Consider the following 15,988-nt stretch of genomic DNA (forward strand, 5'->3'; position numbering starts at 1 on the left):
AGGGGACAGTAGTGGTACTTATCTTCGAGTTATTGGAATAGCAAATATGAAAATGTGAGTGCCTGGCTCATGGTAAGGACTCAGTAAAAGTTGGTGCCTTTTCTTCCCCCTTCCTCTGGAGAGCCCCTTGTACCCTTTTGTTGGGCTCAAAGCACGGGACCCTCCTAGTTTTCTCTTTATGGTTCATCTGGCCCCAAAGGCCCCTCTGCCTTCCTCCGCAGCTTTCTTCATTGCTCTCCAGCATAATTGAATGATTTATTTAATCATTAGAAAGATTTACACTGAGGACCTAGTCCTGACCTCATGGAGCCCAATCCTGCAGGACGACGGTGACCATGTAGCCTGGGGAAGCTGGGTGACTCTTCTGTGATAGGGTCCCGTGTAAGTGGGTGTGTATGGGTGGAGCTGCTTTCCTGGGGAGGTGGCACCAGAGGAAGACTCATCTAGGGGTGCGTGTGCCTGTCAAGGGGGATAGAGGGCGTGCTGAATGGGAGGAACTGAAGCAAGGGCAGGATGGAGTGTACAGGAGTGTGGGCCGGGTGAGAGCTGTTTGGGGTGCTGGGTGGGGGGGAGGCGGGTGGGAGGGGAAGAGCTCTGTGTGTAATGGAGCCCCTGGGACTGTCCAGGCTCCTACTCCCAGGAGGCTGTGTCTCAGGAGTCACCTGTTCCTCCATCACCCACTCCAGTAGTCGCTCCATCTCCACCACCTGCCTCCACCTGCCTGGCTCAGAGCTTTGATCTTGGGAGATCTGCCTTTTGTCCCAGCGCGTCTCCTGCAGTGCCATCCTGTCATCGCAACTGGTCCTGCCAAATGTGGTATTGGGTCCGCTCATCACCCAGGGAAGTGGGATGTACTAGGTTAGGGGTCTGGAGCAAGGGAGCCACCTACAAAGGGGGCACTGTCCTGGAGCCAGGAAACACCGCCACTGAGGGCTCCTTCCGGAGGGTGTTTCCCTACATGTGCTTCTGAGGCAGGAAAGGCTTTGCTGTAGAGTTACCCCCCAGTCTGTGAAGGCCCTCACTTTGTAGGAATAAACCTCTCAATTTTATAACTAATGTCAATGATGAAACATTTCCCTGAAAAAGAGAAAAAACTGGAGAGACAAGTTTATTGAAACTTCAGTTTCAGGGCTGAATTGATTGAGCCCTGATGGTAAGTGTGGTATCAAGGCCCCAGGAGAGTAGGTTTCCTTCTGCAAGCAGTGGGCCAGGGAGCAAGTCAGCACAGGACAGCTGATACGTGCTCTGACCAAAGGCACAGAAGCCTGCTGGGTGCAGAAGCTGGCCCTGGGAGACAGCCTGTCCAGAGGGCACCATGGCTGGGGTCCCAGTGAAGACACACACAGTGTATGTCATCTCTGAGACCAGCCCCGAAGCCCTCAGGCCAGAACTGGGGAGGGTAGTTCCACAAAACAAGTGGTATTGAGCAGACAAACATAACCCACAGAGGAAAAAACCCTACATAAACCGGTGTGTGTGCCTTACTGTTCATACAGTAACAGTCTGGATCTGGAGGCCCAAGGAGATGTATGCAGGGTCGGGGTGGTGTTCCAATGGGGGCCGGACCCCACGCTGAGGCCCACCGGGTGTGGGAGAGCATCTCAGGGGGGCCAGTCGCATTCATACCTCCAGAGCCCCCCTGCATTCTCAGCATAGCCTGTGAGTGTGGAAGGTGGGCCGGCTGCCTGAAGCCCTGCATTTCAGGTCCCTTTAGAGCAACCTTTCTCCAGCTTTTTAGTGTCACACTGCTTTATGCTTTAAAAAATGATTGAGGACTCCAAATAACTTCCTAAAATGTGAGTGATGCCTACCAACATTTATTGTTGAGAAATGTTGACAGTGTTATTAATTCATTTAAAAACAGTAGACCTAGTACTCTTGCCTGGAAAATCCCATGGATGGAGGAGCCTGGTGGGCTGCAATCCATGGGGTTGCTAGGAGTCCGACACGACTGAGCGACTTCACTTTCACTTTTCACTTTCATGCATTGCAGAAGGAAATGGCAACCCACTCCAGTGTTCTTGCCTGGAGAATCCCAGAGACGGTGGAGCCTTTTGGGCTGCCGTCTGTGGGGCTGCGCAGAGTGGGACACGACTGAAGCGACTTAGCAGTAGCAGCAGACCTGTTACATGTTAATATAAAGATATATATTTTTAATGAAAGCCAGCCATGTTTTCTGAAACAAAAACATTAGCAAGAAGAGTGGGGTTGTTTTGTGTGTTTGTTTGTTTTTGAAATATATATTTATTTGGCTGTGCTGGGTCGTAGTTGCAGCATGCAGGATCTTTAATTGCAGCATGTGGGATCTAGTTCCCTTACCAGGGATCGAACCTGTACCCCCAGCATTAGGGACACAGAGTCTTAGCTACTGGACTACCAGGGAAGACCCTTTTTTGGGTTTTTGCTTTGTTTTGCATGATCGTGAATCCCAGTGGGTACCGCTTCTCTCTTGAGTCTGTTGTGTTGAGTCATTTTGCCTGAAGGATTTGAAGGAGATGTAGATGGGGCGGGGGGAGCCCTTAGAGGACTGTGGATATTCTGCTTCTGCGCTGTACCCAAACCCACAAGCGATCATTCCTTAAGGGTTTCTTGTGAGCAGAGTTTGACCCCCTGTCTGAAAACTTTCACACTGTTACATCAAATCCTCTGGTTTGCATCCCACTTTGGGTGGATCATTCCCCCATGCAAGATTTTACATCATTGTGCTTGTTCTCTCGGACAATAACTGCTTCTGAGTTAGGCAGATCTTCCAAATATTGACACATCTACTCACACAATTTCAAAAGCTCACTTTTCGTTACCAGCGCTACCCATCTTGTCAGGAAAGTCTTCAAGAGTTATGAAGCTGTCAGGCTCACAGTGGAGGGCACAGATTTTCCCAATTCTGAATTTTTCCTGAAAGCTCAGTTTTTATGAGTTTACCTTGAAGTGCTTCATTTTGTTCAGACTGTGTTTGAAGTGCCCAGTTCTGAATCACCTTTGTTTGTCTTTGAGCTGTTCTTTTAGTAAGAATGGTGTTGCTGAGTGCAGGAAGGAGGCAGTTTAACTCACAGCCCAGCGATCACACCTGGCTTACCTCAGGGTGACCCTGGCCCTTCATTTGGCAGCAGAGATGCTTTTTGTGCTTTACCCCCTTTCATCACAGAATATTAAAAGCACACATCCTCAAGGGTCAAGTCAAGATGTAATAAAATCCATAGTTTGCACAGCCTGCCCAGGGACCTTATTAAGCGAAGCTGCTGGACTCTGTGCTGTGAGGGGCGAAGAGCACAGGGTGGCTGGTGGGCTTTGGTTGCCGTTGTCTTGGGAGGTGATGAGGCCCTAGTAGCTTCACCCACCATTGCCTTGGCACTATCAGCACAATGCCAACCCAGTGAAAGACTCAGGTGGCATCTGGAGGTTATGAAAATAGCTCTGAGCCTCTGGAGCCCTTGACCACCTCCGGGAACCTTGGGGCTTTGTGAACTGCATTTAGAGACCTGCTGTCTTAGAAGACCAAACCCATTGCCCTTTCTCCTTGCTGGCCATTTTAGGAGAATTTGGCCTCTTATCAAGGCCAAGGGCTTAAGATTCTGTTTCAGCTGAAGACAGTCTCGAGAAGGTTCAGATCCTCGTCTGCCGGAAGGCAGATAAAATCTTGATTGAGCCAGGTTGCCAAGACACCCTGAACACTCAGTCTGTCCCCACCTGGCTCCACCAGCAGGACTGTCTGTGGCTTGGCTGTCCTGCGTGCCAGACTCCAGGGTCCCCTTGAGCGAGGGCTCTCGTGGTGACATCTGGACCGCTGGCCTTGTTCCCACGCTGCCTGCCTTTTAGTATGTGTCTCAAGGCGGCCACTCCTATGGTGTCCCCCTTGGCAGCTCCTAGCTGATGGCCTCTCTGCTCTGAAGGCCCCAGAGGAGAGTGTTCTTACAACAGAACCAACAGAAGCTCTAAGCTCACATCTTATTGGCTCTGAGTGGGTCATCCCCCGCTCCCAGGCCCCTCTAAGAGCCTCAGTTCCCAAGGCCTGGTGGTCTTGTGCAGGGCTCCACCTCTGCAGCTGGACAGAGCACGTGGCCGTCCCTAAACCAGTCACTGAGGCTGGGGTAGGCATGCTCTGATTGGCCAGGGCAAGGCTCATGGATGCCAGTCCTCGGGTGCAGTGGGGGTTGGGGAGGTCACAGAGTGTGGGTCTCAGGGGTGGTGGTTCCCCTGGTATTAGTGGAGGTTCTCTAAGCCCTGGGCCCTCATAACTCTCTTATTTGTTTGAACACCAATGGTGCAGGTAATCCCAGAGGCCCCAGGGACCCAGAGACCAGCAGAATGCACGACTGGCACAGGATCTTTGACCAAAACCTGCTGGTCCCTCCGCACCCACAGAGAACACGCCAGCCTCTGAAGGAATCGACGGCGTTTCAGTGTGTCCTGAAGTGGCTCGATGGCCTGCTAATTAAACAGGTAAGAAACCAACTCTTTAATGTCAAATGCTTGCTTTCACCGCACTGAGCTGAGACAGTATCGATTTTCACGTGTTTATCTGAGTCTTTCACTGTGTCCATCACCCCGGGCGGTGGCAGCATTTGGAGGCAAAGTGGCCCATCAGCAAAGAGGGTATGTGATTCAGCGACTCGGTCAGCACTTTTGACCCTGACTCAAGGCTTCTTGCTGCCTACAGTGGAGCAATCCAAAAACCCGGGTAATTCGATTTCCTGAGTTATTTCCTGGCCTGGTTGTTTGCAAGGGCTCAGCACGGCCTAGGGGTTAGAACTGCAGGGGTGGAGCTCTGGGCATTCTGGGAAATGTGAGGTGGAGGCACCACCGCCTTTGCACACTCAGGCCCTCACTCTGGGGCCCTATGTCCATCTCTGCCCTCAGCTGCCAGGGAACCTGCCAGAAAAGCTGGTATTTATGTGCCTCCACAGAACACCCATGTGATCGTACTGTCCTGGGGAGGCCCAGGGTCCTGGGGGGATGCACAGGAAGGATCCAGGCCTGCCACTGTGAGCATGTGGCTTGTGGGGTTTGGCTTGGCAAGACCATATCTTCTTCCTCTGCAGCTGGCAGAGCAATTCTCCTTGCATTCAGAGTTGTCTGAATACTAGGTCTGAGAATAACCTACTATTGTTAAATCGCTCACATCCTCCATCATCACTTCAAACCCTGTGACTGAGCACCTGCTGTGTGCTTGCTACCGTGTAGATATTGCAGTGATTACTGCTCTTACAGCTCTACTTGTTTTATTTTTTGGCCACACTGCATGCCATGTAGGATCCCAATTCCCCAGCCAGGGATCGAACCCATGCCCACTGCATTGGAAGAACAGAGGCTTAACTACTGGACTTCCAGGGACATCCCCAACAACTTTACTTCTTAGCGCTTTTCTTGTATTGGTTCACTTCATCCTCACAACAGCCTTACAAAGGAGGTAGCATCGTTACCCCTGTTTTACAGAAGAGGAAGCAACACGAGTGACTTGCAGTCAATGCCTAGAGTAACACAGCTCCAGCCGGCCAGCTGGGACTCCAAGCTAGGGAGACCAGCTCCAGCAGCTCTGCCTCCAGGGGCTCACAAGCTAGTAGACAGCAGCTGCCTCTTGCCTAGGAATTTTACAAAGGAAATTTCTTTTATTTTCCTATTTTACTTTATTAATGCATTTTAACTTGTTTTTGAAAAGGTAATTCCCATAGTTCAAAATTCAAGGGGGCACACAAGGTAAGTGTGTTGTCCTATGGCTGTCTTATCCTGGATATAGCCGGTATTAACCTGTTTTCTGTACAACCTTTTAGACTTTCTAAGCAACCACAACAAATAAATATACTTGTATATTTCTCTTTTTTGGGGGGCATGAATGGTAGCTTATTGCTATATTCTATATCTTAAAAAATATTCTTAACAGTATGTATTATACATTGGTAAATGTGGATCATTTTTACTTCCTTCCCAAAGATAAAGTCAATACTTTCATGAAAGTCACATAATTGGGTTTCCATTCAGGGATTTCTGGAAAAGAAAGGATCAAAATTAGACTCTTTGAAAAACAAAATAAACAAAAACACCGTCCCCCCCATATATGTTATAGACTGTTCATGTCATTTCATGAAGAATTTCTTATTCTTCCTTAAGACAGCATAGCTTTTCCTATATGAATGACCTGTCATCCATTCATTAGGTCCTTCCTTAAAATGACCACTTGTTCTGACTCCAGGTGTTTGCTTTTATAGACATTATGATAATGGATAATGTCATTGAAATAATTTTAAAAAATGTACACTGTCTGTAGAATAGAAAATGAAAGTGAAGTCGCTCAGTCTTTGCAACCCCATGGAATGTAGCCTACCAGGCTCCTCCCTGCATGGGATTCTCCAGGCAAGAGTACTGGAGTGGGTTGCTATTTCCTTCTCCAGGGGATCTTCCTGACCCAGGGATCGAACCCAGGTCTCCCACATTCCAGGCAGATGCTTTAACCTCTGAGCCACCAGGGAAGCCCGTCTGTAGAATAGAGTCATACATTAAAAGCTAACATTTAAAACCCACTTATAAGTTGTTTATAAAAAAAAAAATCACAGTTTAAACATGAAGACATTAAATATATGTCTTCAAACCATATGTATGAAAGGAAAAGAATGGAAAAAAAGATACCCATGTAAACTCTAAACATTAGAAAGCTTTGTGGCTGTACTAATTTCAGACAAGGTAGAGTTCAAGGTGAAGCATATCACCAGAAATAAAGGGACCTCTCATACTGACAGTGACAGGAAGATGTGACGGCCCTAAATGTGCATGTACCTGTGATGGGAGCCCCCAAAGTCACCCCCAGGTTTGGTGATTGACTAGGAGGACTTGACATGACTCAGCACATAGTCATCTTCAAAGGAAAGATTTGTTTTGGTGAAAAAATAGAGTAAGTTCAGCCAAGGGAAAGGCATACGGGAGGCAATGGGTATGAATTCCCAGGGTCCTCTGCCATGGGATTCCCACAAGACATACTCCAGCAACGAGTTGGGACAATACCTGTGACATCCTGCCAACTAAGGAACTTGTCAGAGACTCAGTGCCAACAGGTTGTAAAAAAACCTCAGAGCTTTTTGGGAACTGGTCATGTAGACACACTCTGCCTAGCACGTAGTAGGATTCCAGAGTTCCAGAAGGAAAGCAAGTGATCAGCATAAATCACTTCGTATAAGTTTAGTACTAGTAAGCCATTCCAGTCCATTAGGGTGTCTGTGTCCCCAGACTGCAAACTCCAGCCAAGGGCCAGACCTGTAAGCCAGCATTTTAAAGACTGACTGGCCTGCTATTAGATCTTGTTTGTGCCCAGCACCGCACAGCTTTCAAATCCGTGAAGCGAAGTTTGTAGAAACAAAGGGAACTGCACTTAGATTCACCTTTATAGTTGGAAGCTTTTGACTCTCTCAATAAGTGATAGAGCAAATAGACTCCTGCCACCCCCCTGCAAAAAAACACAAAAAAACCCAACATCATTAGGGTGTGAAAGATCTGAACACCACCAACCAGCTTAACTGAACTGTCATTGTGAAAACACTATACCCAACAAATAAAATATACCTTCTCAAGTGCCTGTGGAACATTTACAGAGATAGATAATATGCTTGGTTGTGAAAATAAATCCCAATAAATTTAAAAGGATTGAAATTATGAAGAATATATTCACTGACCAATATGTTATTAAATTAAAAAATCAATAACAATAAGATAACCAGAAAATCCCCAAATAGTACAAAATTAAACAACACTCTGCTCACTAGTAACCCTTGGGTCAAAGAATTCAGAGAGATTAGAAAATTATTGGAACTAACTGGTATAAGAATATATCAAGATTTGTGGGATGTAGTTAATGCAGTCCTCTGAGGGAAACTTACAACTATATACAACTACATTAGAAAAGAAGAAAAATGCAGGCATACTTCATTTTATTGTGCTTTGTAGATATTGTATTCCCCCCCCACCCCCCACAAATTGAAGGTTTTTGACAACTCTGCATGGAGAAAGTCCATCAGTGCCATTTTCCCAGCATTTGCTTATTTTGTTTCTCTGTCACATTTTGGTAATCTTGCAATATTTCAGGCTTTTTCATTATTATTATCTGTGTTATGGTGACCTGTCATCAATGATCTTTGATGACTCACTGAAGGCTCAGATGATAGTTGGTATTTTTTAGCAATAAATTGTTTTAAAATTAAAGTAGGTACATTGTTTTCTTAGACATAATGCTACTGTACACTTAAGAGATTACAGTATAGTATAAACATAATTTTATATGCACTGGGAAACAAAAAATCCATGTGACTCACATTATTAAGATATTTGCTTTATTGCAGTGGTCTGGGACTGAACCCTCTGTCTCTGAGGTCTGCCTGTGTAAAATCAACAATCTCTGCTTTCTCCTTAAGAATATAGACAAAAGCAATAAATTAAAACCAAAGAAAAGAAAAGAAGGAAATAGGAAATATATGGGCAGAAATCAATAAAGGACAAATAATAAGAAAATCAGTAAAGCTAGAAGTTGGTTCTTTGAAAAGATTAATTATATTGATAAACCCGTGGCAAGACTGACCATGAGAGGAGAGAAGAGATACAGATGATCAATATTAGGAGAGGAAGAAGGGGCATCACCACATATCCTACAGACATTAAAAAGATAATCAAGGGACATTATGAGTAACTTTTGTGCCAATAAAAATAACTTAGATGAACTGGATAAGTTCTTGAAAAGCACAATTTACCAAAAGTGACACCAGAAGAAATAGAAAATCTAGATAGCCCTATATATTTTTTCTTTGTTCATTTTTTTCTTAATTAATCTTTAATTGAAGGATAATTACAATATTGTGTTGGTTTCTGCCATATATCAACGTAGATCAGCCATAGTATACATATGTCCCCTCCCTTTTGAGCCTCCCTCCCACCTCCCACCCCATCCCACCCCTCTGGGTTTGAGTTCCTTGAGTCATACAGCAAATTCCCAGTTAAATATCCCCATATTTATTAAAGAAACTCAATTCATAATTAAAACATTTCCAAACTTAAATGACTTCACTGTTTAATTTAATAAAATATTAAAGAAAGAAATAATACCAGTTGTAGACCAACACTCAGAAAATAGAGTAGGAGGGAATTGTTCTCAGGTGTTTATTTTGAGACCATCATAACCTTGATACCCAATCTGGACAAGGACATGAAAAGAAAAGTACAGATTGCCATCTCTTATGAATGTTAATGCAAAATTCCTTAGTATACTAGGACATCAGATCCAGCAGTGTATACAGAAGGTCAGACATCATGGTGGGGTTTATCACAGGAATGCAAAGTTGGTTTTACACACAAAAATCAGCCAAGATTAAAAGATCGAGTAGGGAAAAAGTCAATAGTTCAGTTTAGATGATCTTACAGATTTGTACAGTTTCAGTTATTTTGAGAATTGATAGCTTTCAGTTCAGTTCAGTTCAGTCACTCAGTCGTGTCCGACTCTTTGGGACCCCATGAACTGCAGCACGCCAGGCCTCCCTGTCCATCACCAACTCCCAGAGTTCACTCAAACTCATGTCCATCGAGTCGGTGATGCCATCCAGCCATCTCATCCTCTGTCGTCCCCTTCTCCTCCTGCCCCCAACCCCTCCCAGCATCAGAGTCTTTTCCAGTGAGTCAACTCTTCACATGAGGTGGCCAAAGTACTGGAGTTTCAGCTTTAGATGAAAGCAAACTTCCCTGTAAAAGGTGTTGGCTAAAAATATTATGTACTAATTTTGAACTCAAATCACTTATTAGTCATTTTGGTATGTTTTTCTTACTTTTTATTTACCTTTTTGGTTTAGTTTCATTTACCATAAGTGTTGATTACTGGGTTGGCCCAAAAGTTCATTCAAGTTTTCCCATAAGATAGTTACAGAAAAACCCAAGCAAACTTTTGGGCTAACCTAATTCTTTCCTTTGGAATGGCTATTTCACTTGGTATTTACTGCGTGTCTGGAGCTGTGCAGGGGACATGAGGGTGACCCCCCCACCCCCAACTCTCTCTTCACAGAGCTCTCTGTCCAGTACGAGGAGACAGCTAGAAACCTACCTGAGTAGAGTTGAGTACAAAGTCTCAGAGAGGTGGAGGGGGTGGTCGGGGTGTAGAGGCTGGGAGAAGACCCAGCTCCCGGGTAATCTGGGAGTTCCCTGGTCCTGGCTGCTGGTCACCTCCCTGAGAGCATGGTGAGGGGGCCAGAGGGACTGATGGTGGTGCCCTGGGTGGTGCCTGCAGCGAGGGGAGGCCCAGGCCCCTGGGAGGTGTGCACACTGAGCCCTCCCACCCCCACCCCTTTGCATGATTTGGTCCCCAGTCCTGAGGATACAGCAGGAGGAGAATATTCCAGGCTCTCATCCCTCCCCGCCCCTGGAGCTGAGACCAACCACCAGCATATAAACAGACAACTTAGAAACATGGGAGATACTGATATAGAACAGGGTCAGAGGATGAGGGTCTGGATGGCAGGGGTCAGGGATGCCTCCCTGGTCAGGGCCTCGTGGGAATGAGGGGCTGAGTGCAGTAAAGGGGCTCCAGGGGGGTGGGGAGCAGGGTGAGGAACCGTGCTGGGGGGAGGGATGAGGGTCTGGGCTCAAGATTCCCCCAGACCTGTTGGCACACTCCCCACCCCCACACACGACACCACCCCCTGCCAGCTGCTCCCGTTTGCTGGGACTCACCTGCTGGACCCAGGAGGCTGGGCTGGCAGGCGGGCCACCAGCCGGTGCCCCCTGTTTCTCTTCCCCTCATATTCCACACCCTGCTGTCTCCAGGGCCCTCAGCAGTTCCTTCACTGACACCCTGAATGTGCGCTCTCCTCACCCCAACTCCTCAGGTCCTCCCCCTGCGTTCCGATCCCCACGTGGAGCTGGAGTGGTTTTCTTTCTCCTTTATTGAGGTATAACTGATGAAGCCGTAGGACACTTGGAGTGCCCAGTGTGATGATCTGACATCCACATAAACTGTGAAAGGATCCCACCCCTGATTTAGTTAACACACACTTCACCTCATATTGGACTGATTTCCGTGAAATCCCGAATCAGGTGGTATCACTGCCTCTCAGGCTGTTTCCCTGACCCATCATCCTGTTTGGAGTAGAAGTGGCCTGCCAGGGTGGCTCCTGCCCCTTCTCCGATTAAACGCAATCCCATTGTTTTATTAAATTTTTTTTTTTTTTTTAAATTCAGCCACTGTGTGCTGTTAGTTCCCTGACCAGGGATCGATCCAGTTCCCTCAGCCTTGGAAGCTCAGAGTCTTAACCACTGGACCACCAGGGAAGTCACTGGGTGCCCTTGAAATGCACTTTGGCTGTTGTTTTTATTCAGGTGTGGTGGGGACAGCAGAGCAGGGGATGATTGCCACTGAAAAGATTGTTTCTTCCTTTGGGCTCCCCAGGGGAGGGGATGCACATCCCCGAAGGGTCCCACTGGGAAGCATTTGGGTTGGTGGGCAGGCAGTGGGGTGAGAGGAGACCTGGGGCAAAAGCCTGTATCATGGTTTTTGTGGGAAGGGATGGGCAAGGCCGGGTAAGCAGCTGCACACACTTGGGACTGGCCAGTTTGAGTTAATTCATTGGCCTCTGGGCTGGAGGGACTGGTTGCCTGGGTCTGGTTCTGGGATTGTTGGGGTGGGAAGATATTGTCTCCTGGAGTGTGAGCCAGACGAGGGCAAGTGGAGTGTGGACTGGAAAGCAGGTCGTTTACTATCACTGGGAAATAGCTGGCCCTGGGCAGGACAGTCTCTTCCCATTAGGAAGGCCCCAGATGCCAGAGCACTAGGAACACTAAGGACCCAGAAAGTGAGAGCAATTAGTTAGTGTAAATACACATACATGGACATGAGTTTGAGCAAACTCTGCGGGATAGTGAAGGACAGGGGAGCCTGGCGTGCTGCAGTCCCTGGGGTCACAAAGAGTCAGACGTGACTTAGCAACTGAAAAACAACAAAAATAACATACATGGCTTCCCAACAGGAGATGTGGGAAGATTCCTGGGTTGGGAATCCGAGCACACTCCAGTGTTCTTGCCTGGGAAACCCTGTGGATAGAGGAGCCTGGTGGGCTACGGTCCATAGGGTTGTAAAAGAGTCGGATATGATTTAGCAACTAACAACAACAAAAAAGATACATGTAGTCAGGATGATTTTCCTGAGCACCCAGCTCTCTTCACCCAGAGCTTCCTTCTGCCTGGTTTATTCTCCAAGGGCCCACCTCTGGTTCCCGTCCACCCCACCCTGCCTCCTTAGTTCTCAGTTTAGATGTCATCTTTCAGAGCCCCTTCCCTGGCCGTGTTCTTCTAAGAACTGACCCACCTATCTTCCCCTGCTCCCGTTCTCATTGTCTTCGCATGGGCCCCAGGGATGCAGGTTTTGTGTGTTTTGTTCCCGTTTGCGTTTCCAGTGCCTTGAACAGTGTCTGGCTCAGAGTGGACACACAAAATAGATGCTTAAATAACATTTACTAAATGATTGCATGAAAGGAAAGCAGAATTCCTGGTCCCAGGTAGACCGTAAGAGCTGCCCCCTTGCCAGGTGCACCGGTGGTAACAGCACTGAAGACCCAGGCAGAACCCTCTGTAGGTGGTACCACTGGGCACAGGGCAAGTCTAGTAGTCTCTGGTGCCTTGTCTGTATCTGCGGTTCTCAAAGATCGGCTTTTTGATTTATACCCTGACCCCAACCCACCCAAATAATTCTGACAAGCTGAGGACTTAGAGTTTGTGGTTATATTGGGAATGATTTGGCTGTCAATGGTGAAACAAATAACTCCTCCCCAAGCACTCCCCCCACCTAAAAAAAAAAACCCAAGTAAAATAGCCTAAGGAGAGATAATTTGTTAACTCACTTAAAGACAAACCTGTCATTAGCATAAGCTTCAGGTGTGGCTTGATCCAGGATCTCATGTGGTGTCACCTGAGCTTGTTCTTCCTTGGTTCCACGTGGTATCATAGGTGTCTGTCCCCACAGCGTTGGCTTCTTGTGTGGCTTGCTGGTTCCAGCCTCTGACTGGCCAAGGGAGGGCCGTGGAGAGAGGTAGTCCCTTGGAAGGAAGGGCCTGATACCTAAACCAGGGGATGGATGCTGAGTGGCCCAGTTTCCCCCAAATGGATCCTTCCCCCTGAGGATCCTTCAGGGCCATCCCTCTGTCTCCTAGGGGGTGCTGGAGCTGCTGTCGGAGGTGGGCTGCCACCTGCGCGTGTCTCTCTTTGATGTCACCTATCGGTACTTCTTCGGGAGGACGTGGAAGAGCTCGTCGAGGCCTGCAGAGCCGCTCAGCAGGCAGCCGGCCAGGATCGCCTTCAATGAGGTGGGTACAGTGGCTAGCAGGCGTGCAGGTTCCACGCAGACCTGGGGGTGCTGCTAGTGCACCCCAGACTCCAGGAATGCCCCGAGCAGCAGGCCGAGCTCTCACAAAGTTCGTCCTGGCAGCCAGCATTTGCTTCCAGACAGATGCTTGTATGGCAGCCACGTGCCCTGAGTGGATGGTGGCAGGGGGTGGGTGTGGGGGGGCAGCATATGTGTGGGTCTCGTCGCCTTCATGGAAACTTCCAGCTTTGGCAGCAAAGTTAGAAAATTACTGATCTCATCATATTTCCTCAGTTTTCCTCCTCGTTCACTTTCCCCTTCTTTTTCTTTCTTTTTAGTTCAGGATTTTTTTTTTAAGATGAGCAAATTGAGACTTAGAAGTGAGGTGCCTTGCCCAAGTAGAAGGTGGGAGGGCCTGGAGCCCCCACCTCTGTCTGCAAACTGGGTGGTTGCCTTGGCATCGGTTGGTGACATGGTCTTGCCCATGCAGCACCCCTGTGTCTGGCTGCCCTGCAGATAGGGTGTCCCATCCTCATTCAGCTGCACCAAACCCACAAGCGTCTCTTCCAGTGCCTGCCGTCTGCCCTCCATGGGGCCGGGTGCCCAGGCGATGGTGCTGGGTGGATGGGATGGGTCTGGTTCTCACCCTGGACAACTTACAGCCTGCTGGGGTGACACACCCAGGCAGGTGGCAGCAAGTGTAGGTATGGTGAGTTCTCAGAGGAAACTGACAGCCACTGCCCTGGGGAAGAAGGGGAGACATAAGCAGGTGGTGAAGGAGGGCCTCTGGGAGCTGAGCCTATGGGATGGAGGGAACCAGCCCAGGATAAGTGGAGTGGCAGAAGCTGTGTCCCAGGGAGGAGTGGGAGGGTGGCCAAGGGTAGGCCTGGTGGGTAGCTAGCTGGGAGGAGCCTTCCGGAGACAACGGGGTTTTCCTCAAGAGCTGGAGGTGTCCCAGCGGTCTTCTTCCCAGCTGCTCCTTCAAGCTGCGCCTGAATGCAATGGGTCCTGCAGGGAACAGTATTGGAGGGCCTCTCTGCACAGCGTCAGGGAAGCCCAGTAGGTGACGGTACGGTGAGTAACGGAGGTGGTGGCGGTGGCCACAGCCGTCCTGGGGAAGGTCTCCGTATGTAACCCAACCAAGCGAGCTGCCCTCTTTGTGGGGGATGGTCCTGCCCAGTCATGAAGCCGCCAGGCTTCTCTGCACTTGGCTGTCACCCACAGTCAGGATGCTGTGTGCAGCGTGGACTGATGTTACTGGTCCTTACTGAACATGCAGGAGAGGGGGATGCTGTGCCCAAAGGTTCAGGAAAATTAGATATGGCCCTGGGGACTTGCGTCCTGGGGACCAGGACCATGACTGGTGTGTTCTGGCCATCAGACGGCCCATGCTGAACCCCTCATTCTGGTGTCTGAATCGAGAGAGAGGCTGTGTGTTGTAAACCGCATGTGACCGTGGGTGGCTGTTTAGGGTGCTGTCCCAGCTCCTGCACTGAGTCACCTTTGCGCCTCTGTCTTGGGGTGAGCGGTTGGGGGTTGTCGAGGCCTGGCAGGAGTGTGGTGGCCCCAGTGTTGCTGGGAGCCTGGCTGTGGTGCCGTCTTCCAGGGCTGGGCTGTTTGGATTCTCTTTCTCGAGTGGACAGTCACGCCCTGGAAAGCCTGGCGTGGTGACAGATAGATACTACGGTGACTGTGTCCTCTCCTGGGGAGTCACGACGGGATGGTTGGCTCCCAGCTTCTTGGGGAGGTTTCAGACCCACCGTTTACCTCTGGAGGTCGGTATATATGTCTCTGTCTTGAAGAGCAGTTGGCAGGTCAGAGGCCGTGAGTGACAGACACCTTGACCACAGTGATTGTTCTCAAGCCTTGTTTTAACCTTGGCGTTGGAGGGGCCCTGCAGGCTCTGTTGGAAGTGCTGCTGTGTCGAGGGTATGGTGATCCCCTGAGATCAGCAGAGGAGCACTCTGCCACCACTGGGGTCCCAAGATGAACCCTCCTCCTGTGACCTTCCCCATGGCTTTCCTTGTAGCCGCGGTCACCGCCAAGACAGGCCACATGTGGAGGGCCTGCTGTCTCCCCGACCAGCTCAGTGGCTGAGAGCCCTGCAGAGTAGAAGGTGCGTTGTAAGAAGTGGCCTTCAGAGCTGCTGCTCCACCTTCTGGGCTTATCAAGGGCTCAGCATCCATGCCCGAGACGGTTCTCAGGTGTCCCCCCATCCTGGGAGCTGTGGCTCGAGGCCCTTTCAGCTCATTTCATGTCTGGTCTGATCTGTGGGAGCTGAGTGCTGCTCAGTCATTTGGGCTCTGCTCAGTGGGGCGTGGGGACCAGGGCCATGTGTTAGGGAGGACCACAGTCTAACATTTTCAGAAGAATCTGCACCCTTCAGTTACTGATCTCAGCGAGGCTGGTCCTGAGGAACAGAGCAGTTTTGGTTGGGAGGGGATGCCAAGGCCCCAGAATTGCTCAGCCAGAGCTGTGTTCAGGTGCTATGCCCCGGGCGGGCAGCAGAGGCCAGTGCTGCCCCAGGAATGGTCCATCCTGATGGGCCGCTTGGCAGCATCCCCCCCACCAGCACTGTCCTCTCGTCCTTGACGTTCAGAGTTTAGTGAACTACAGAGAATCCCCTTTGCCGTGTGTGTGTGTGTGCATACATGGATGTACATGTGCACATGAAAT

General features: G+C 49.1%; 1 protein-coding gene across 1 annotated transcript in view; it reads left to right on the top strand.

The window, feature by feature from the left end:
• The first annotated feature begins 4,305 nt into the window (after positions 1-4,305).
• The window catches only part of NPHP4 (nephrocystin 4), a 136,862-nt gene continuing 125,179 nt past the window's right edge, over positions 4,306-15,988 (top strand). The window contains exons 1-2 of the mRNA XM_068986323.1: positions 4,306-4,440; positions 13,161-13,313. Coding sequence (XP_068842424.1) covers positions 4,306-4,440; positions 13,161-13,313 — 288 coding nt within the window. The remainder of the gene's footprint in view (positions 4,441-13,160; positions 13,314-15,988) is intronic.

Source organism: Capricornis sumatraensis, chromosome 14 (genome assembly GCF_032405125.1).
Source record: "Capricornis sumatraensis isolate serow.1 chromosome 14, serow.2, whole genome shotgun sequence".
Classification (NCBI taxonomy): Eukaryota; Metazoa; Chordata; class Mammalia; order Artiodactyla; family Bovidae; genus Capricornis; species Capricornis sumatraensis.